Source organism: Mauremys mutica, chromosome 15 (assembly GCF_020497125.1).
Source record: "Mauremys mutica isolate MM-2020 ecotype Southern chromosome 15, ASM2049712v1, whole genome shotgun sequence".
Classification (NCBI taxonomy): Eukaryota; Metazoa; Chordata; order Testudines; family Geoemydidae; genus Mauremys; species Mauremys mutica.
In genome coordinates this window covers 21420749-21445066 of record NC_059086.1, presented here as the reverse complement: position 1 = coordinate 21445066, position 24318 = coordinate 21420749, and the positions used below count along the sequence as shown (strand labels likewise).

Genomic DNA, 24318 nt, shown 5'->3' with positions numbered 1-24318 from the left:
ATGACTATTAGCCAGGATGGGTAAGGAATGGAGTCCCTAGCCTCTGTCAGAGGGTGGAGAAGGATGGCAGGAGAGAGATCACTTGATCATTACGGTTGTAAATTCAATCCTTGAGGGGGCCATTTGGGGATTGGCCCTGCTTTGAGCAGGGGGTTGGACTAGATGATCTCTTGAGGTCCCTTCCAACCCTAATATTCTAGGAGTCTATTACCTGTTAGATTCACTCCCTCTGGGACACTTGGCATTGGCCATTGTCAATAGACAGGATACTGGGCTGGATGGACCTTTGGTTTGACCCAGTATGTTCTGAGCTAAATGAACCCAAAGTTATGGAGACAGATATGAGCCAAAGAAGCCAGCAGAGTATCAGAAACCTGAAAAAAATCTCTGACTGGATGAGCTCAGGTGTTTGGTCACAAGCTGAGGTGGTTCAAAAGTTTTGGATTTCTTTTAAGCAGAATCTTTTTATTGTTTCTTTAAACAATCAAACAAAGCAAGCAGCAAATATTTGGCCACACATTTCTGAAACCTCAAACCATGTTCAGGTTTTGGCAGACTAATTTCAGCTTTTCAATTAAAAAAACCACAACAAATTTTGAAGGAAAGCAGACATTGTCCATCATTTTTTTCTGCTTTTTTAAAACCCCTAGTTTTCAAACCAAAAAAACTTTTGATGGAAAATATTTGTCCAACCCTTTTAATGAGCTTTGGTGCCTTTTAACACTAGCTGATGCTGAGAACCAGTGATACCTTGTCAAGAAGTTGTCTCAAAACTGGGTTTGTGCCGAGATGCGGCAGGTTTATTTTTCCCAGGGCCGCCTGTGGGGAGGGGAGCAAGTGGAGCAATTTGCCCCGGGCCCCACAGGGGCCCCCATGAGAATATAGTATTGCCATTTTTTTTATAGAAGGGGCCCCCGAAATTGCTTTGCCCCAGGCCCCCTGAATCCTCTGGGTGGCCCTCCCTGCGCCAATCGAACTATAAATCGGTATTTCAATGAAGATCAGAAATGCCAATATATAGAGCTTTCCGGTTGGTGAAGTGCTGGAAAAAACAGCTGTTACTGTATTTTGGATTACAAATATTTGCACTGTAAAAATGGTAAAAGAAATAGTATTTTGCAATTCACCTCATACAAGTACTGCAGTGCAATCTCTTTATTGTGAAAGTGCAATTTACAAATATAGAATTTTTTTTCTTACATAATTGCACTCAAAAAAAAAAAACAACCAATGGAAAACTTAGAGCCTACACATCCTCTCAGTCTTACTTCTTGTTCAGCCAATCGCTCAGACAAACAAGGTTGTTATATTTACGGGAGATAATGCTGCCTGCTTCTTATTTGCAGTGTCACCCGAAAGTGAGAAGAGGCGTTTGCATGGCACTTTTGTAGGTGGCATTGCAAGGTATTTACGTGCCATATATGCTAAACATTCCCATGCTCCTTCATGCTTTGGCCACCATTCCACACGACATACTAACATATTCATGATGCTCGTTAAAAAAGTAAGGTGTTAATGTAATTTGTGACTGACATTCTTAGGGGAGAATTGTGCATCTCCTGCTATGTATTTTACCTGCATTCTGCCATATCTTTCATGTTACAGTAGTCTCGGATGATGACTCAGCAAATGTTGCTCATTTTAAGAACACCTTCACTGCAGATTTGACAAAACGCAAAGAAGGTACCTGTGACGCTCTGTACCTTGGGGGAGCACCCCCATGTTCATCCTTATAAAAGGACTGTGTGGTATCCAATGCAAAGTTTGTCATGTTGGGTATCTTCGGAAGGCTCATGATGCACCGAGGATTGTTCTTATAGTGATGTTATAGTAATTGTTGTTGCAGTCATGTTATAGATTATAATTTCATGTATATAGTTATGAGGCTGAAAATGTATCCTCATGGCTTAAAATAAGCCCAGACAAAAACTCTCTAAGAGCAGAGGGGCAGTTCACACCTCATCAAGGCATGCATGGGACAAACCCAGCCCAGCCTCACAGGAACAAAGGATGCTGGCCTAGGCAGCAACAAAAGGATGTGTCACCCTCCTTCCTTTGGTTAGTTTGGGACTCCAATGAGGTAATGCTCACCTGACTCTGAGGAGGGCGGGGGGGCAAAGCCAAGAGGGAAGAAAGAACATGATAAAAGAGAGAGATATTTGCCAGGCTCTTCTTCTCTCTTTTACATACATCTACATACACCACCACCAGCAAGCGACTGAAGCTCTGATCAAAGGGGAGAGCCTGGCTGAAGAGCAACCAGCCGGCCTGTGGTGAGAAGCATCTAAGTTTATAAGGGCATTGAAAGTGTCCAGATCAGCTTAGAATGGGTTTTTATTTTATTTCATTAGACCAAATCTGACTTGTTTTGCTTTGACTTATAATAACTTAAAATCTATCTTTATAGTTAATAAATTGATTTGTTTATTCTACCTGAAGAAGTGCATTTGGTTTGAAGTGTGTCAGATTCCCCGTGGGATAAGAAGCCTGGTACATATCAATTTCTTTGTTAAATTGACACACTCATATAAGGTCCCAGTGTCTAGTGGGCATAACTGGACACTGCAACATGGAGGTTCCAAGGGTTGTGTCTGGGACTGGAGATATTGGCTAGTGTCATTTGGTTGCACAAACCAAGGAGCAGCTTACATGCCAGAGGCTGTACAGTTATTATTTGTAAATCATTCTACATTTGTAAGTTCAACTTTCCAGATAAAGAGCTGGCACAACAGTACTTGTATGAGGTGAATTGAAAATACTATTTCTTTTCTCTTTTTTACAGTGCAAATACTTGTAATAAAAAATAAATATAAAGTGAGCACTGTACACTTTGTATTCTGAATTGTATTTGAAATCAATGTATTTGAAAATGTAGAAAACATCCCAAAAATTGAAATAAATTGTATTCTATTATTGTGTAAAGGGACGATTGCTTGTGCAATTAATCTTGAACAATTTTTATCTCACAATTAATCACAATTTCTTTTAATAACTTGACAGCCCTACTCCCCACCACTACCATGCAGCCACCTGTGGGGTGGAACAGAGTAGACGAGAGACGGAGCACAGAAACTCATGGGCTCTGTAATAGAAAAATTAATAATAATTGGAGATATACCAATCTCCTAGAACTGAAAGGGACCTTGAAAGATCATTGAGTCCAGCACCCTGCCTTCACTAACAGGACCAATTTTTGCCCCAGATTCCTAAGTGGCCCCCTCAAGGATTGAATTCATAACCCTGGGGTTAACAGGCCAATGCTCAAACCACTGAGCTATCCCTCCCCCCAAAGGGGAAGGGAGTGTAGAAGAGGAAGTGAGGAAGAACCTGTCTCTAGTCACAGTAGTTGGGCATATTACAGGTTCAGGGGTAATTAGCTGAGATGAAGATCACCCGGAGTGACGAGGAAAAGAACCCCACACTTCATAAAGGGATCCCTGAGTGGCTGCGGGATCCATTCAACACCAAATCCCACAAATGGGATCTCTGGTTACCCAGCACCCCATTGTGCTGTAGCGGGGCAGAGGGATCAGAGCGATCAGCGATAGGGAGGGTCTCTCACGTACTGCTCCCTGCAGCACAGATCCTAAGTACTGTGCTGAGGCACTGCGGCCAGCACTGACTGCGAGGGGAAATCACCCCCAAAAGAGCCCCCATCCTGCTCCCAACAGCACAGGCCTGTAGAACTGCATGGGGGAAATGGGGTCAGAACTGACACCATGAGAAGAGCGACACTTACTGTGACCCCGAACCAGCTCCGTGCAGTACAGACCCTTAGCACCATACTGGGGTGCTCCCCAGGTCCCACTCTGCCACAGAGGAGTCTGCCCACAGATAACTAGATGCCAACTGGTAGAGGGAACAGGGATGCCCAGAGTTATATGTCAATCCCCTGGGTGAGATATAAGCACAATAGTTCACCAAACATGGCATGTGAGGTCTCTACCAACAGACAGCAGCCCACTTGTCACCCTAATGGGGGAAGATATTTGGATGGGACATAGTTGAAGAGAGATATAAAATGTAGAATATGAGGCTCCAGAAGTGCTGAAGTGAAGCTTGTCACCTGCGCCATGGCAATCCCTTCAGCTGAGTCAATCAGCACATAGAACAAAGCACAGCCGTGGAGACAGGCTGTATTCACTGTCTGGGCCCAGTCGGGACATGAGAATTTACAAAGACAAAGGACCCTCAGCACTAGTCTCTGAAGAGAGACCTCCTCTGGGAAGAGACAATGGTCTGTACCTACAAAGAAAGAGGAGAAGGGGACAAGCTTTCCCTTTCACCCAGGACGCGGCTGACAGCGTTTGTCTCAGGAACAGGAGATCACAGCCAAGCCTGGAGTAAAACCCTGGAAGGACTGTGGGGTGAGCGTTGCTCTACCAGACAGAAAAGTATCTCGTTCAATGAGTCTAAGCTCTAGTCAGCGTGGTATGATTTTATTGGCCATGGAACCATTTCTTTCCAACCTGTCTCCTTGCTACCCCTCAAATCGCTACACTCCGTGAAATCACTTGTCCTTGGTGTGACTATGAAGGAATCTAGGGCTGTGCGTTTATTGGGGCAGAGATGGGAGGTGGAGCTGGTCACCTTGGGACCTTGTTCCTTTGGGAGCAGAAGATCTGTGACTGCTGTGAACGCCCAGAGAGACAGGGACTGGATGCTGCAAAGGGACTCTTGGAGGGCCGAAAGGGGAAGTGTCCCTATTGCCAACCTGGAGAGAGATCACCCCCCACCCCACAAGGCCTACAGTGTCGCCGAGGGAGTCGGGGAGCTGACCCCCAGTGGGCACAGACAAGGCTTCCTCATGCTAGGGGCCCATGGCACCGCACTAGGGCATTAGGGCCAGCACAACTGCAAAGGGAGAGAGCCCCTGTCATATACAGACAGTTAAGGGTTAATACCTCTTTGACCTGTAAAGGGTTAAGAAGTTCACCTAGCCTAGCTGACACCTGACCAGAGGAACCAATGGGGGGACAAGATTGTTCAAGAGGAAGGAGGGAAGTTTTCCTTTGTCTCAGAGTCCGTTAAACGTCTGTGCCGGAGTGAAAAAGATCAAGGAATCACCCGGGGTAGTGAGTATTAGAGAAGAAATAAATAGGTTTATGTTTATTTTTTTGTGTGACTTGTCTTGTGCATTAGAGGGATAATCAAATTGGGATTTCTTTTGTGTAACTAAGGTTTTGCCCAAGGGAACATTCTCTGTGTTTTCAATCTGTTGTCTGTGAGAGAAGCTTGTATGCTCTCTCCCAGAGGTTTTCTTTTCACCTTTCTTTCCTTAATTAAAAGTCTTCTTTTTAAGAACCTGAGTGATTTTTTCCTTGTTTTAAGATCCAAGGGGTTTGGATTGGTGTTCACCAGGAAATTGGTGGAGAAGACTCTCAAGGTTACCCAGGGAAGGGTTACGGTACTTGGGAGGGAGAGATTTTGGAGGGGTGGCGGGGAAAAAGAGTTTCCCAAATGACTCATAAACAGCTGTTTTAAACTATTTGGTTGGTGGCAGCAACCAGATCTAAGCTGGTAATTAAGCTTAGGGGTTCTCATGCAGGCCCCCACATCTGTATCCTAAAGTTCAGAGTGCGGGTGAAACCTATGACAGACCCCTACTGACACACCCCTACCTGCAGCACAGGCCCCCTTTGGGGCCAGCACTGACAACAAGGGGAGAGCGTGACCGTCCCCTACTGCGCCCCCACACTGCTCCTTGCAGCACAGGCCCAAAGAGCAAAACAGGCTAATAGGGTCAGCAGAGACGGAGAGGAGACGGCTCTCTACTTGAACCCCCATATTGCTCCCTGAAGCACAGGCCACAAGCACCATGCTGGGGTCAGTACTAGCTGTGACAGGACAATGCCCCGTAATGAGCTTCCCACCCTGCTCCCTGAAACAGGCAGAGTGGTAGATGAAGGTTACCTGAGCACACAACACCGGCATCTTCTCCGTGGTTACAGTCATTGGTTCCCCAAGGCCGAGCACTGCAATCAGAGAGGGCATTTTCTGTCCCTGCACAGTTGACGTCATCCAGCCAGATACGGTCAGATCCTTGCCCAAATCGAGCCCCTCCTGGGGCTGATTGCGCCGTCCCACAGCCTAACTGCCTGCACACAACTCCGGCATCAGTTATGTCCCAGTCATCATCACATATGGTTCCCCACTGCTGGTTGTAAAGCACCTCGACTCTCCCAGCGCAGCGACTCAAACCATTCACCAGTCGGAGATGAGCCACTTCTGAGTCTGCAAACATCCAAGGGAAGAAACGCTCAGAGAGTTTCCTGTGCATCTGATGTCTCATGTCGCTGGGGAACGTAGCGCCTCCCACCAATGGATCTGACTGGTCTCTACACACAGCAACTGCCTGTCAAGGGCTCCACACTACTGGCCATGCTAATCACTTGAGCAATGTTGAAGTTTGTTCACTCCTCTCCCAGACAGCTCTCACTCCCACTAGAACACTTAATTTAAAAGATCACCCCCGGCACTGCTGGCAGGAACCTCCTGGGGAGCAGATTTACACCCTCACTCCTGGCGCTGGTATTCATAGCTACACAGGGTAACAGAGATATTGACTTGTGACATACCCAAAAGAAGACGACTCCCCGCAATGACATGCAGCCACTTCTGGGGTAGGACAGGGCAGCTGAGAAACAGGACAGGGAATATGTAGGCTGTGTAGGACAGGAAGTGAGGAAGAATTGCGTCTCCTGTGCCCAGCTCTTGGGGAAGTTACAACTTCAGGACTTATCTCCTGAAATGCAAATCCGCCGGAACCCAGTGATTGGGACCTGGACTCTTGAGAAATTGGCCCTGGATTTTTAATTGGAGTGAGCGGCTGCAGGCTCCGTTGACACCAAATCCAACCGGTGGGAGCTACAGTTACCCAGGTCCCCATTGTGCCGCAGAGAAGTCTGGCCCAGAGATAAATAGACTCCAACTGGCAGAGGGCACAGGTTTGCCTAGAGTTATACCGGGATCCCCTGGGTGAGATATATGCACAATAGCTCACTAGAGATGCTATGTGAGATCCCTACTGAGCGACAGCAGCCCACTCGTCACCCTAACGGGGGCAAGATGTTTGGATGGGACATAGTTGAAGAGAGCTATCAAATGTGGAATATGAGACTCCAGAAATGCTGAAGTGAAGCTTGTCACCTGCACCATGGCAATCCCTTCAGCTGAGCCAATCAGCACATAGAACAAAGCACAACACTGGAGACAGGCTGTATTCACTATCTGGGCCCAGTCGGGACATGAGAATTTACAAAGACAAAGGACCCTCAGCACGAGCCTGTGAAGAGAGACCTCCTCTGGGAAGAGACAATGGTCTGTACCTACAAAGAAAGAGGAGAGGGGACAAGAGCTCCCTTTCACCCAGGAGGCAGCTGACAGTGTTTGTCTCAGGAACAGGAGATCACAGCCAGGCCTGGAGTAAAACCCTGGAAGGACTGTGGGGTGAGCGTTGCTGTACCAGACAGAAAAGTATCTCGTTCAATGAGTCTAGGCTCTAGTCAGCGTGGTATGATTTTATTGGCCATGGAACTGTTGGTGTCACTAGGCATAAATCTAGGTAACTTGGGGGGAGTGGAAAACCACAAGTGTCAATGAGGCCCCTGCTCTGGGTCTAAGTGAGCCACAGTAACTCCATTTTGGAAACTTTAACCAACCTACATGCTAACAGCCTAAAAGCAGAATATGTGAGAGTCAGCTTTTCTAGCAAACAGCTGCAGTCCTGCTTAAACTAGCAAAAGTAGTGATAAGGGGGGAGGAAAGGGGGAGAAGTCTTCATGTGCCTGAGCTGACAAGGCCAATAGATAAACATGCGGATGAGAACTTTTCTAACATGCTATAATGTAATGTTTAAAGGAACTGCTGTTGGGAAAGGAGGGGTGAGGGGGAAAACAAAACAAAAGGCTTACACAAACAGCTTAAGATATAAATACTGGGACCCCGCCTGCACGCGGGTGTGCAGGATTTGAGAATGCTTTTTCTCCCTGGCACCTTTTTGAGCTCAAATAAACTTGGTTTGCTTCTCCACCCTGGTGTGTTAATTACTGCGACGCACACCGGGCAACGAACCCCTGCTGTTGCTCCACCTCGGGCCCTTTGAGCCAGCAACAGAACCATTTCTTTACAACCCGTCCCATTGCTGCCCCTCGAATCGCTACACTGTGAAATCACTTGTCCTTGGTGTGACTATGAAGGAATCTAGGGCTGTGTGTTGATTGGGGCAGAGATGGGAGATGGAACGGGTCACCTTGAGACCCTGTTCCTTTGGGAGCAGAAGATCTGTGACTGCTGTGAATGCCCAGAGAGACAGGGACTGGATGCTGCAAAGGAACTCTCGGAGGGCCGAAGGGTGAAGTGTCCCTGGCCTATTGCCAACCTGGAGAGAGGTCATCCCCCACCCCACAAGGCCTACAGTGTCGCCGAGGGAGTCGGGGAGCTGACCCCCAGTGGGCACAGACAAGGCTTCCTCATGCTAGGGGCCCATGGTACCGCACTAGGGCATTAGGGCCAGCACAACTGCAAAGGGAGAGAGCCCCTGTCATAAACAGACAGTTAAGGGTTAATGCTTCTTTTTCCTGTAAAGGGTTAAGAAGTTCACCTAGCCTAGCTGACACCTGACCAGAGGAACCAATGGGCGGACAAGATTTTTCAACAGGAAGGAGGGAAGTTTTCCTTTGTCTCAGAGTCCATTAAAGTTCTGTGCCAGAGTGAAAAAGATCAAGGAATCACCCAGGGTAGTGAGTATTAGAGAAGAAATAAATAGGTTTATGTTTATTTTTTTGTGTGACTTGTCTTGTGCATTAGAGGGATAATCAAATTGGGATTTCTTTTGTGTAACTAAGGTTTTGCCCAGGGGAACATTCTCTGTGTTTTGAATCTATTGTCTGTGAGAGAAGCTTGTATGCTCTCTCCCAGAGGTTTTCTTTTCACCTTTCTTTCCTTAATTAAAAGTCTTCTTTTTAAGAACCTGATTGATTTTTTCCTTGTTTTAAGATCCAAGGGGTTTGGATTGGTGTTCACCAGGAAATTGGTGGAGAAGACTCTCAAGGTTATCCAGGGAAGGGTTACGGTACTTGGGAGGGAGAGATTTTGGAGGGGTGGTGGGGGAGATAGAGTTTCCCAAATGACTCATAAACAGCTGTTTTAAACTATTTGGGTGGTGGCAGCAACCAGATCTAAGCTGGTAATTAAGCTTAGGGGTTCTCATGCAGGCCCCCACATCTGTATCCTAAAGTTCAGAGTGCGGGTGAAACCTATGACAGACCCCTACTGACACACCCCTACCTGCAGCACAGGCCCCCTTTTGGGGCCAGCACTGACATCAAGAGGAGAACGTGAGCATCCCCTACTGAGCCCCCACACTGCTCCCTGCAGCACAGACCCAAAGAGCAACACAGGCTAATTAGGGTCAGCAGAGACGGAGAGGAGACGGCTCTCTACTGGAACCCCCATATTGCTCCCTGAAGCACAGGCCTTAAGCACCGTGCTGGGGTCATTACCGGCTGTGAGAGGACAATGCCTCGTAATGTGCTTCCCAGCCTGCTCCCTGAAACAGGCAGAGTGGTAGATGAAGGTTACCTGAGCACACAACACCGGAATCTTCTCCGTGGTTACAGTTATTCGTTCCCCAAGGCTGAGCCCTGCAACTGGAGAGGGCAACTTCTGTCCCTGCACAGTTGACGTCATCCAGCCAGATACGGTCTGATCCTCGCCCAAATCGAGCCCCTCCTGGGGCTGATAATGCCGTCCCACAGCCCAGCTGTCTGCACACGACTCCAGCATCAGTTATGTCCCAGTCATCATCACACACGGTTCCCCACACCTGGTTGTACAGCACCTCGACTCTCCCAGCGCAGCGACTCGAACCATTCACCAGTCGGAGAGGAGCCACTTCTAAGATACCTGAGTCTGCAAACACCCAAGGGAATAAACACTCAGGGATGGTGCTTGCTCCGTATAGTTTGCTCTGGCTCCCATTCAGTCCCAGTGTGGCAGACAGGCGGGCTCAGCGGGGCTGGGAATGGGACACTGTGGGGTTCCTCTCTGGAGGTCACCAGTTCTGATCCAGCCCCAAGCATGGGGGAATGGCTGACTCGTGGGATGGAGAATGGGACACAGGGTCTTTCTCTCCAGGGGATGCTGGCTCCGGTACAGTCTGTGCGAGGGGGATGAACTCATGCAGTACATTGAGGGAAGGAGACCTGGGGCTTCTCCCCCGGAGGGCACCATTTCCCGTTTCGTCCCAGCTCAGCCCAGTGGCTGGTGTGGGGGGAACAGGCACTTGGGCTTTCACGTCTGGGGCCCTGGGCCCAAGCTGGTAGTGAGTGCAAGTCGCAGCCATTGCAGCTCTCTGATGCCCAAAATGTGAAATGAGCTGCTGGGGTTAATTCCCCTCCATGACAGGACAGGTGTGTGCAGGCCAGGCCAGCCCTCAGTCTGGGCGGCTCCCAGCTGAGGGGCCAATGGGAAAAACTAGTCAGAAGACTGAACTGCCCTTTGCCCCTGCCTGGGCTTCCTCCCCGTCTGCGCCCCGATGCCCCTGCCTGACCAGAGCCACCAGCAGCAGCCTCACGGGGCTGTAGTTCTGCTCCCCAAAGCCTCCACTGGACTTGACTCGCCTCCTCCATATTCCCCACACAGACAGGGCCGGCCCCGTGCTGAACTGAGCACCCTCCTGTGGCGACGGCACCTCAGCAGCCCACCCCCTGGTACCCCACCCCCACCTCTCACAGGCCACATCACGGCCCCCAGTGTCAGTACACAGCATCTCCATTTGCCCTGTGCAGGGGTGGGGCCACTCACCAGCCACAGCCAGAGCTGAGATGATACAAGTCTAACAATAACTAAAGACAAAATATCTGTTGGGGCAGATCCTACCCCAGGGTAAATCTGGGGTCACCTCAGAATGACACAGCTCAAACAGCCGCTGCCAGAGCACTCTGCCACACAGCCCGCCTTGTTAACAAGTCACTGGTGGGGAAACTAGGACACGTAGTGAGGAAGCAATGGGCTGAGACCATGGGGTGAGTCTGGTGGAGGCCGGCATTTGAACCCAGGTCTCCAGTCCTACACTTGAATGACTAGATTAAATAACCTTAACTTGTCCCTTCCTCACCCCAATTTATGAGAGAGCTGCACCCTGCAGCATGCACCCCACACATACAGACAGACTCCACACCCTCTGCCTATGTTTGTATTTACCTGTCATGGGGAATCCTGTCATGGAAGCTGAAAGAAAGCAAAGAGATGAGGTAAGTGTCTGTCTCTATGGCTGGCAGGGCCGGCTCCAGACCCCAGCGCGGCAAACACGCGCGTGGGGCGGCCCTTTCCCGGGGGGGCGGCAGGCTGGGCCGGCGGACCTGCCGCAGTCATGCCTGCGGGAGGTCCACCGGAGCCCCGGGCCGACCGGACTTGCCGCAGGTATGACTGCAGAGGGGGCGCTCGTCCCGCGGCTCGGCTGGACCTCCCGCAGGCATGACTGCGGCAGCTCAAGCGGAGCCGCCAGACCTGCGAACCGTCCGCAGCCGCGGGAGGTCCAGCCGAGCCGCGCGACCAGCGGACCCTCTGCAGTCATGCCCGCGGGAGGTCCGCTGCTCACGCGGCTCCGGGGCGCCTCCCGCGCATGACTGCTTGGGGCGGCCAAAAAGGTAGAGCCGCCCCTGATGGCTGGACACCTTGGGGATCTCCAAACATTGGCTAACGTAAGCCGTGGCCTGAGTGAGCTCTCAGCTGCCATCTCTTGATGCACTGAGAGAAAAGACTCAGCTGCACATTGTATTTCAGTGACCTATCTACTGCCTCTCCAGGAGGTGGACTGACCCTCCTGCCTCTCCTGTCAGCGTTGGTCACATCTACACAGAAGTGCTACAGCTGCAGAGCTGCCACTGTGCCACTGTAATGTTTCCAGTGCAGAAGAGCCCTAAGGAGCCGGCAAAATACAAGTCCTGGTGGGCGACGTCAGAACCAGTGACACTGCACCAGCCCTTCCAAACTCAGCCACCTACTTTCACACTGCCTGCACCTCTGAAGGACCCCTGCTCCCCTCAGGCCTGGCTCCCCCCAACCTGGAGTTTGACAGCCCCACATGCTGTCTAATGGAGTGCTAAACTGTATTATACTGCTCAGCCACTAGGTGGTGCTGTGTGTAAAATACAGTAATTCCTCACTTAACGTTGTAGTTATGGTCCTGAAAAATGCGACTTTAAGCAAAACGATGTTAAGCGAATCCAATTTCCCCATAAGAATTAATGTAAATAGGCGGGATCAGGTTCCAGGGGGAAAAAAATTTGCCAGACAAAAGGCATTATATACATTTTAAACAATTTTAAACAAGCAATTTAATACAGGTATTAAACAGGATGGCAGCTCCCCATCAGCTCCCCTGCCCCACCCCAGCGCCTCCCATCCCCCGGCGGCCCCCAGGAATCAGCACCTTCCCCGTACTCCCCTCACCTCTTGCCAGTGGCAATCAGCTATCTTGTGGTGCACAGCCTCCCCCCTTCCTCCCTCCCAGTAGTTTCCCCAGAAATTGAAATTAGGGAGGGTGTTTGAATTTATGGGGGGGGTCAGAGCCGATGAGATATAAAAAAGAGATATGAATAAAGTAAATGTTTTGTTAGGCTAATTCAAATTTAACATAAGGATAACACAAGTTATACCAAAACACATAACAGGTCTAGATTTCTAACATTGTATAATTTTTTTAAAAAAAATGTATTTAATTTAAATTGACTTTTGAAAAGTAAGCCATCATGGGATAAGGGGAAAGTCCTCTCATGGATCAATATCTGGTTAAAAGGTGGGAAACAAAGGGTAGGAATAAATTATCAGTTTTTCAGAATAGAGAGAGATAAATAGTGGTATCCCTCAGGGGTTGGTACTGGGACCAGTACTGTTCAACATATTCATAAATGATCTAGAAAAATAAGTAAACAGTGAGGTAGCACAGCTCAAACAGCCACTGCCAGAGCCAAAATTTCAATCAGTCTTACTGGGCAAGGGTGAGCCCTTCGGATGCTGGATGGCTGGGGATTTCCACCGGTATCCCACAGCCAGAATGCCCTGCACTCTGCCACACAGACCGCCTTGTTAACAATTCACTGGTGGGGAAACTAGGACATGTAGTGAGGTAGTGATGGGCTGAGACCATGGGGTGAGTCTGGTGGAGGCAGGACTTGAACCCAGGTCTCCAGTCCTACAATTAAATGACTAGATTAAATAACCTTAACTCATCCCTTCCTCACCCCAATTAATGAGATAGCTGCACCCCGCAGCATGCACCCCACACATATGGACAGACTCCACACCTTCTGCTTATGTTTGTATTTACCTGTCATGGGGAATCCTGTCATGGAAGCTGGAAGAAAGCAAAGAGATGAGGTAAGTCTCTGTCTCCATGGCTGGTCACCATGGGGATCTCCAAACATTGGCTGATGTAAGCCGTGGCCTGAGTGAGCTCTCCCCTCACATCTCTTGATGCACTGAGAGAAAAGACTCAGCTGCATGTTGTATTTCAGTGACCTATCTACTGCCTCTCAGAGAGGTGGATTAACACTCCTGCCCCTCCTATCGGCGTCGGTCGCATCTACACAGAAGTGCTGTATCTGCAGAGCTGCCATCGTGCCACTGTAATGTTTCCAGTGCAGAAGAGCCCTAAGTAGCGGGCAAAAGACAAGATCTGGTGAGCGACGTCAGAACCAGTGACACTGCACCAGCCCTTCCAAACCAAGCCACCTCCTTTCACACTGCCTGCACCTCTGAAGGACCCCCACACCCTGCTCCCCTCAGGCCTGGCTCCCCCCCGACCTGGAGTTTGACAGCCCCACATGCTGTCTAATGGAGTGCTAAGCTCTAGTATACTGCTCAGCCACTAGGTGGCGATGTGTGTAAAATACTGTAATTCCTCACTTAACGTTGTAGTTATGGTCCTGAAAAATGCGATTTTAAGCAAAACAATGTTAAGAAAATCCAATTTCCCCATAAGAATTAATGTAAATAGGGGGGATCAGGTTCCAGGAAAAAAAATTTGCCAGACAAAAGGCATTATATACATTTTAAACAATTTTAAACAAGCAATTTAATACAGGTGTTAAACAGTCTGGCAGCTCCCCATCAGCTCTCCTGCCCCCCCCCTTCCCAGTGCCTCCCACCTGCCGGTGGCCCCCAGGAATCAGTGTCTTCCCCCTACTCCCCCCACCTCCTGCCAGTGACAATCAGCTGTCTTGCGGCGCAAAGCCTCCCCCCTTCCTCCCTCCCTCTCAGTGGTTTCCCCAGAAATTGAAATGAGGGGGGGGTGTTCGAATTTACAGGGGGGGTGTCAGAGCCGATGAGATATAAGGGGAAAGTCCTCTCATGGATCTGGTTAAAAGGTGGGAAGCAAAGGGTAGGAATAAATTATCAGTTTCTCAGAATGGAGAGAAATAAATAGTGGTATCCCTGAGGGGTTGGTACTGGGACCATTACTGTTCAACATACTCATAAATGATCCAGAAAAATGAGTAAACAGTGAGGTGGCAAAATTTGCAGATCATATAAAACTATTCAAGATAGTTAAGGACGGAAGAATCCCAATTGGAAAGAGTCCAGCGGAGGGCAACAAAAATGATTAGGGGGCTGGAGCACATGACTTATGAGGAGAGGCTGAGGGAACTGGGATTGTTTAGTCTGCTGAAGAGAAGAATGAGGGGGGATTTGATAGCTGCTTTCAACTACCTGAAAGGGGGTTCCAAAGAGGATGGATCTAGACTGTTCTCAGTGGTACCAGATGACAAAACAAGGAGTAATGGTCTCAAGTTGCAGTGGGGGAGTGTAGCTCCCTTTAGACTGGGGCAAGAAGCATGGGCTGATGAGGGAAAGTAGGCTCAGCTGTGGCCATGCTCCAGTCAGGCCCAGCTGGCCTCTAAAAGTAGTGGTATCCCTGAGGGGTTGATACTGGGACCAGTACTGTTCAACATATTCATAAATGATCTAGAACAATAAGAAAACAGTGAGGTGGCAAAATTTGCAGATCATATAAAACTATTCAAGATAGTTAAGGACGGAAGAATCCCATTCACTGTTACAGACTAGGGACCGAATGGCTAGGAAGCAATTCTGCAGAAAAGGACCTAGGGGTTCCAGTGGACAAGAAGCTGTATATGAGTCAGCAGTGTGCCCTTGTTGTCAAGAAAGCTAACAGCATTTTGGGCTGTATAATTAGGGGCATTGCCAGCAGATCGAGGGACGTAGTCATTCCCCTCCATTCGACATTGGTGAGGCCTCACCTGGAGAAATGTGTCCACTTTTGTGCCCCACACTACAAGAAGGATGTGGAAAAATTGGAAAGAGTCCTGCGGAGGGCAACAAAAATGATTAGGGGGCTGGAGCACATCACTTATGAGGAGAGGCTGAGGGAACTGGGATTGTTTAGTCTGCTGAAGAGAAGAATGAGGGGGGATTTGATAGCTGCTTTCAACTACCTGAAAGGGGGTTCCAAAGAGGATGGATCTAGACTGTTCTCAGTGGTAGAAGATGACAGAACAAGGAGTAATGGTCTCAAGTTGCAGTGCGGGAGGTTTAGGTTGGATATTAGGAAAAACTTTTTCACTAGGAGGGTGGTGAAGCACTGGAATGGGTTACCTAGGGTGGTGGTGGAATCCCCTTCCTTAGAGGTTTTTAAGGTCAGGCTTGACAAAGCCCTGGCTGGGATGATTTCGCTGGGGATTACTCCTGCTTTGAGCAGGGCGTTGGACTAGATACCTCCTGAGAACCCTTCCAACCCTGACATTCTATGATTCTAAGTCCCAGGCAGACTGCAAAAAGTTACAAAGGGATCTCACAAAACTGGGTGACAGGGCAACAAAATGGCAGATGAAATTCAATGTTGATAAATGCAAAGTAATGCACATTGGAAAACAATCTCAACTATACATACTGTGACAGACTCAGGCCAGTGGGGTACAGGAATCTGGTAATAATTGGAGATATACCAATCTCCTAGAACTGGAAGGGACCTTGAAAGGTCATTGAGTCCAGCCCGCTACCTTCACTAGCAGGACCAATTTTTGCCCCAGATTCCTAAGTGGCCCCCTCAAGGACTGAACTCACAACCCTGGGTTTTACAGGAGTCTGGTAGAGGGCAAATATACTGGTCACTGGATGAGTAGTTTTCCGTTCCCTAAGTGACCAGAGCAGGGGCTGCAGTAGAGTAATCAGGAACCTGCTAGAACCAATTAAGGCAGCCAGCCTGATTAGAACACCTGCAGCCAATCAAGGCAGGCTAATCAGGGCACCTAGGTTTAAAAAGGAGCTCACTCCAATCAGGCGGGGAGGAGCCAGAGGAGAGGAAGTGCGTGTGAGGAGCTGGGAGCAAGAGGCACAAGGAGCTGAGAGTGAGAGGGTGTGCTGCTGGAGGACTAAGGAGTACAAGTGTTATCAGACACCAGTAGGAAGGTCCTGTGGTGAGGATAAAGAAGGTGTTTGGAGGAGGCCAAGGGAAGTAGCCCAGGGAGCTGTAGGTGTCATGCAGCTGGTACAGGAGGCACTATAGACAGCTGCAATCCACAGGGCCCTGGGCTGGGACCCGGAGTAGAGGGCGGGCCCGGGTTCCCCCCAAACCTCCCAATGCCTGATCAGACACAGGAGAAGTTGACCCAGACTGTGGGGAAGATCACTGAGGTGAGCAAATCTGCCAAATAAGCGCAGGACCCACCAAGATAGAGGAACTTTGTCACAATACAAAATGATGGAGTCTGAATTAGCTATTAAACACTCAAGAAAGATCTTGGAATCATTGTGGATAGTTTTCTGAAAACATCCACTCAACGTGCAGTGGCAGTCAAAAAAGCAAAGGGAATGTTGGGAATCATTAAGAAAGGGATAGATAATAAGACAGAAAATATCATATTGCCTGTATATAAATCCATGGTACGTGCACACCTTGAATATAGTGTGCAGATCTGGTCACCCCATCCCCAAGAAAATATAGTGGAATTGGAAAAGGTACAGAGATGGGCAACTAAAATTATTAGGGGTATGAAACAGGAGGAGAGATTAAAATGACTGAGAATTTTCAGCTTAGAACAGAGATGACTAAGGGGGGATATGATAGACGTCTATAAAATCTTGACTGCTGTAAAGAAAGTGAATAAGGAAATGTTATTTAATCCTTCACATAACACAAGAACTAGTAGTCACCCAATGAAATTAATAGGCAGCAGGTTTTAAAAAAACAAGAGGAAGTACTTCTTCACACAACATACAGTCAACCCGTGGAACTTTTTGCCAGGGGATGCTGTAAAGACCAAAACTATAATAGGATTTTTAAAAGAACTAGATAAATTCCTGGAGAATAGGTCCACCAGTGGCTATTAGCCAGGATGGGGAGGGATAGAACACCATGCTCTGAGTGTCCCTCTCCAAACCCCTAATCATTTTAGTTGCCCTTTTCTGAACCTTTTCTAATGCCAGTATATCTTTTTTAAGGTGAGGAGACCACATCTGTAAGCAGTATTCAAGATGTGGGCGTACCATGGATTTATAAAAAAGGCAATAATATATTCTAAGTCTTATTCTCTATCCCATTTTTAATTATTCCTAACATCCTGTTTGCTTTTTTGACCTCCTCTGCACACTGCGTGGCCATCTTCAGAGAACTATCCACGATAACGCCAAAATCGTTTTCCTGACACGCTGTAGCTAAATTAGCCCTCATCATATTGTTTGTATAGTTGGGGTTATTTTTTCCAATGTGCATTACTTTACATTTATCCACATTCAATTTCATTTGCCATTTTGTTGCCCAATCATTTAGTTTTGTGAGATCTTTTTGAAGTTCTTCACAATCTGCTTTGGTCTTAACTATGTTGAGCAGTTTCGTGTCATCTGCAAACTTTGCCACTTCACTGTTTACCCCTTTCTCCAGATCATTTATGAATAAATTGAATAGGATTGGTCCTCGGACTGACCCTTTGGCACCACCACTAGCAGGGGCGGCTCTAGGATTTCCACTGCCCCAAGCAGGGCAGCACGCTGTGGGGGGGGCACTCTGGCGGTCACCAGTCCCACGGCTCCGGTGGACCTCCCACAGACATGCCTGCGGAGGGTCCGCTGGGCCCACGCCTCTGGTGGACCTCCCGCAGGCATGCCTGCGGATGCTCCACCAAAGCCTCGGAACCAGCGGACCCTCCGCAGGCACATCTGCGGGAGGTCCACCGGAGCCGCGGGACCAACGGACCCTCTGCAGGCATGCCTGCGGGAGGTCCACCGGCGCTGCCTGACGCCCTCCCGCGGGACGCCGCCCTAAGCGCGTGCTTGGCGCGCTGGGGTCTGGAGCCGGCCCTGACCACTAGTGACCCCTCTCCATTCTGAGAATTTACCATTAATTCCTATCTTTGGTTTCATGTCTTTTAACCGGTTCTCAGTCCATAAAAGGACCTTCCCTTTTATCCCATGACAACTTAATTTACATAACAGCCTTTGGTGAGGGACCTTGTCAAAGGCTTTCTGGAAATCCAAGTACACTGCATCCACTGGATCCCCCTTGTCCACATGTTTGTTGACCCCTTCAAAGAACTCTAATAGATTAGTAAGATACGATTTCCCTTTACAGAAATCATGTTTACTATTGCTCAACAGTTTATGTTTTTCTATGTGTCTGACAATTTTATTCTTAACTATTGTTTCAACTAATTTGCCTGGTACCGACATTAAACCTACCGGTCTGTAATTGCCGGGATCACCTCTAGAGCCCTTTTAAAATATTGATGTTACATTAGCTAACTTCCAGTCATTGGGTACAGAAGCTGATTTAAAGGACAGGTTACAAACCTTAATTAATAGTTCTGCAACTTCACATTTGAGTTCTTTCAGAATTCTTGGGTGAATGCCATCTGGTCCCGGTGACTTGTTAATGTTGAGTTTATCAATTAATTCCAAAACCTCCTATAGTGACACTTCGATCTGTGACAGTTCCTCAGATTTGTCACCTACAAAAGCTGGCTCAGGTTTGGGAATCTCCCTAACATCCTCAGCTGTGAAGTCTGAAGCAAAGAATCCATTGCAGTTTCTCTGCAATGACTTTATCGTCTTGAAGTGCTCCTTTTATATCTCGATCATCAAGGGGCCCCACTGGTTGTTTAGCAGGCTTCCTGCTTCTGATTTACTTAAAAACCATTTTCTTATTACCTTTGAAGTTTTTGGCTAGCTGTTCTTCAAACTGCTCTTTGGCTTTTCTTATTACACTCTTGCACTTACTTTGGCAGTTTTTATGCTGCTTTCTATTTGCCTCACTAGGATTTGACTTCCAATTTTTAAAGGAAGTCTTTTTATCTCTCACTGCTTCTTTTACAGGGTTGTTAAGCCACGGTGGTTCCTTTTTAGGTCTTTTATTGTGTTTCTTAATTTGGGGTATACATTGAAGTTGGGCCTCTATTACGGTGTCTTTAAAAAGCGCCCATGCAGCTTGCAGGGATTTCACTTTAGTCACTGTACCTTTTAACTTTTGTTTAACTAACCCCCTCATTTTTGCATAGTTCCCCCTTATGAAATTAAATGCCACAGTGCCATCTCAACTGCTGTTGAGATGTTCTTCCCACCACAGGGATGTTGAACGCTATTGTATTATGGTCACTATTTCCAAGCGGTCCTGCTATAGTTACCTCTTGGACCAGCTCCTGAGCTCCATTCAGGATTAAATCTAGTGTTGCCTCTCCCCTTGTGGGTTCCCATACCAGCTGCTCCATGAAGCAGTCATTAAAAGTATCGAGACATTTTATCTCTGCATTTTGTCCTGAAGTGAAATGTCCCCAGTCAATATGGGGATAATTGAAATCCCCCACTATTAATAAGTTCTTAATTTTCATAGCCTCTCTAATTTCCCTTAGCATTTCATCATCACTATCACTGTCCTGGTCAGATGGTCGATAATAGATCCCTAATGTTATACCCCATGCCAGAAGCTGTGCAGTTATTATTTGTAAATCAATCTACATTTGTAAGTTCAACTTACCCCAAGGATGCTGTGTTTGCTCCTCTGTCACCTGGAGAACTCCCTTGTGAAACTCCTCGTTAGCAGCCTCTGTTCGCAAAAAAAAAAAACCAAGCTCAAATGCTGAGTTCGTGGAGTATGTACATAAGCCATACTAAAGACTAACCCACAGTAACTGTCTCCAGTTTGTGAGGGACCCCATGGAGCCAGTCTCTAGGAAACAGATAAATGCATGGAGGTTAAGTCCATTAATGACTATTAGCCAGGATGGGTAAGGAATGGAGTCCCTAGCCTCTGTCAGAGGGTGGAGATGGATGGCAGGAGAGAGATCACTTGATCATTACGCTTGTAAATTCAATCCTTGAGGGGGCCATTTGGGGATTGGCCCTGCTTTGAGCAGGGGGTTGGACTAGATGATCTCTTGAGGTCCCTTCCAACCCTAATATTCTATGAGTCTATTACCTGTTAGATTCACTCCCTCTGGGACACTTGGCATTGGCCATTGTCAATAGACAGGATACTGGGCTGGATGGACCTTTGGTTTGACCCAGTATGTTCTGAGCTAAATGAACCCAAAGTTATGGAGACAGATATGAGCCAAAGAAGCCAGCAGAGTATCAGAAACCTGAAAAAAATCTCTGACTGGATGAGCTCAGGCGTTTGGTCACAAGCTGAGGTGGTTCAAAAGTTTTGGATTTCTTTTAAGCAGAATCTTTTTATTGTTTCTTTAAACAATCAAACAAAGCAAGCAGCAAATATTTGGCCACACATTTCTGAAACCTCAAACCATGTTCAGGTTTTGGCAGACTAATTTCAGCTTTTCAATTAAAAAAACCACAACAAATTTTGAAGGAAAGCAGACATTGTCCATCATTTTTTTCTGCTTTTTAAAAACCCCTAGTTTTCAAACCAAAAAAACTTTTGATGGAAAATATTTGTCCAACCCTTTTAATGAGCTTTAGTGCCTTTTAACACTAGCTGATGCTGAGAACCAGTGATACCTTGTCAAGAAGTTGTCTCAAAACTGGGTTTGTGCCGAGATGCGGCAGGTTTATTTTTCCCAGGGCCGCCTGTGGGGAGGGGAGCAAGTGGAGCAATTTGCCCCGGGCCCCACAGGGGCCCCCATGAGCATATAGTATTGCCATTTTTTTTATGGAAGGGGCCCCCGAAATTGCTTTGCCCCAGGCCCCCTGAATCCTCTGGGTGGCCATGCCTGCGCCAATCGAACTATAAATCGGTATTTCAGTGAAGATCAGAAATGCCAATATATAGAGCTTTCCGGTTGGTGAAGTGCTGGAAAAAACAGCTGTTACTGTATTTTGGATTACAAATATTTGCACAGTAAAAATGGTAAAAGAAATAGTATTTTGCAATTCACCTCATACAAGTACTGCAGTGCAATCTCTTTATTGTGAAAGTGCAATTGACAAATGTAGAATTTTTTTTCTTACATAATTGCACTCAAAAAAGAAAAAACAACCAATGGAAAACTTAGAGCCTACACATCCTCTCAGTCTTACTTCTTGTTCAGCCAATCGCTCAGACAAACAAGGTTGTTATATTTACGGGAGATAATGCTGCCTGCTTCTTATTTGCAGTGTCACCCGAAAGTGAGAAGAGATGTTTGCATGGCACTTTTGTAGGTGGCATTGCAAGGTATTTACGTGCCAAATATGCTAAACATTCCCATGCTCCTTCATGCTTTGGCCACCATTCCACACGACATACTAACATATTCATGATGCTCGTTAAAAAAGTAAGGTGTTAATGTAATTTGTGACTGACATTCTTAGGGGAGAATTGTGCATCTCCTGCTATGTATTTTACCTGCATTCTGCCATATCTTTCATGTTACAGTAGTCTCAGATGATGACTCAGCAAATGTTGCTCATTTTAAGAACACCTTCACTGCAGATTTGACAAAACGCAAAGAAGGTACCTGTGACGCTCTGTACCTTGGGGGAGCACCCCCATGTTCATCCTTATAAAAGGACTGTGTGTTATCCAATGCAAAGTTTGTCATGTTGGGTATCTTCGGAAGGCTCATGATGCACCAAGGATTGTTGTTATAGTGATGTTATAGTAATTGTTGTTGCAGTCATGTTATAGATTATAATTTCATGTATATAGTTATGAGGCTGAAAATGTATCCTCATGGCTTAAAATAAGCCCAGACAAAAACTCTCTAAGAGCAGAGGGGCAGTTCACACCTCATCAAGGCATGCATGGGACAAACCCAGCCCAGCCTCACAGGAACAAAGGATGCTGGCCTAGGCAGCAACAAAAGGATGTGTTGCACTCTCGAGTGAGTCACCCTCCTTTCTTCGGTTAGTTTGGGACTGCGACGAGGTAATGCTCACCTGACTCTGAAGGGTGGGGGCAAAGCCAAGAGGGAAGAAAGAACATGATAAAAGAGAGAGATGTTTGTCATCCTCTTCTTCTCTCTTCCACCTACATCTACATACACCACCAGCAGCAAGCGACTGAAGCGCTGATCAAAGGGGAGAGCCTGGCTGAAGAGCAACCAGCCGGCCTGTGGTGAGAAGCATCTAAGTTTATAAGGGCATTGAAAGTGTCCAGATCAGCTTAGAATGGGTTTTTATTTTATTTCATTAGACCAAATCTGACTTGTTTTGCTTTGACTTATAATAACTTAAAATCTATCTTTATAGTTAATAAATTGATTTGTTTATTCTACCTGAAGAAGTGCATTTGGTTTGAAGTGTGTCAGATTCCCCGTGGGATAAGAAGCCTGGTACATATCAATTTCTTTGTTAAATTGACACACTCATATAAGGTCCCAGTGTCTAGTGGGCATAACTGGACACTGCAAGATGGAGGTTCCAAGGGTTGTGTCTGGGACTGGAGATATTGGCTAGTGTTATTTGGTTGCACAAACCAAGGAGCAGCTTACATGCCAGAGGCTGTACAGTTATTATTTGTAAATCATTCTACATTTGTAAGTTCAACTTTCCAGATAAAGAGATGGCACAACAGTACTTGTATGAGGTGAACTGAAAATACTATTTCTTTTCTCTCTTTTTTACAGTGCAAATACTTGTAATAAAAAATAAATATAAAGTGAGCACTGTACACTTTGTATTCTGAATTGTATTTGAAAACAATGTATTTGAAAATGTAGAAAACATCCCAAAAATTGAAATAAATTGTATTCTATTATTGTGTAAAGGGACGATTGCTTGTGCAATTAATCTTGAACAATTTTTATCTCACAATTAATCACAATTTCTTTTAATAACTTGACAGCCCTACTTCCCACCACTACCATGCAGCCACCTGTGGGGTGGAACAGAGTAGATGAGAGACGGAGCACAGAAACTCATGGGCTGTGTAATAGAAAAATTAATAATAATTGGAGATATACCAATCTCCTAGAACTGAAAGTGACCTTGAAAGGTCATTGAGTCCAGCACCCTGCCTTCACTACCAGGACCAATATTTGCCCCAGATTCCTAAGTGGCCCCCTCAAGGATTGAATTCATAACCCTGGGGTTAACAGGCCAATGCTCAAACCACTGAGCTATCCCTCCCCCCAAAGGCAAAGGGAGTGTAGAAGAGGAAGTGAGGAAGAACCTGTCTCTAGTCACAGTAGTTGGGCATATTACAGGTTCAGGGGTAATTAGCTGAGATGAAGATCACCCGGAGTGACGGGGAAAAGAACCCCACACTTCATAAAGGGATCCCTGAGTGGCTACGGGATCCATTCAACACCAAATCCCACAAATGGGATCTCTGGTTACCCAGCACCCCATTGTGCTGTAGCGGGGCAAAGGGATCAGAGCGATCAGCGATAGGGAGGGTCTCTCACATACTGCTCCCTGCAGCACAGATCCTAAGTACTGTGCTGAGGCACTGCGGCCAGCACTGACTGCGAGGGGAAATCACCCCCAAAAGAGCCCCCATCCTGCTCCCTACAGCACAGGCCTGTAGAACTGCATGGGGGAAATGGGGTCAGAACTGACACCATGAGAAGAGCGACACTTACTGTGACCCCGAACCAGCTCCGTGCAGTACAGACCCTTAGCACCATACTGGGGTGCTCCCCAGGTCCCATTCTGCCACAGAGGAGTCTGCCCACAGATAACTAGATGCCAACTGGTAGAGGGAACAGGGATGCCCAGAGTTATATGGCAATCCCCTGGGTGAGATATAAGCACAATAGTTCACCAAACATGGCATGTGAGGTCTCTACCAAGAGACAGCAGCCCACTTGTCACCCTAATGGGGGAAGATATTTGGATGGGACATAGTTGAAGAGAGATATAAAATGTAGAATATGAGGCTCCAGAAGTGCAGAAGTGAAGCTTGTCACCTGCGCCATGGCAATC

The 24318-nt window shown here is 47.2% G+C and overlaps 1 protein-coding gene across 1 annotated transcript in view; it reads right to left on the bottom strand.

Moving 5' to 3' along the window:
* Positions 1 to 24318, bottom strand: part of LOC123350274 (deleted in malignant brain tumors 1 protein-like) — a 156901-nt gene that overhangs the window by 87053 nt on the left and 45530 nt on the right. The window contains 3 exon segments of the mRNA XM_044988767.1: positions 5914 to 6228; positions 7466 to 7480; positions 9583 to 9912. Of these exon segments, the coding sequence (XP_044844702.1) occupies positions 5914 to 6228; positions 7466 to 7480; positions 9583 to 9912 (660 nt within the window).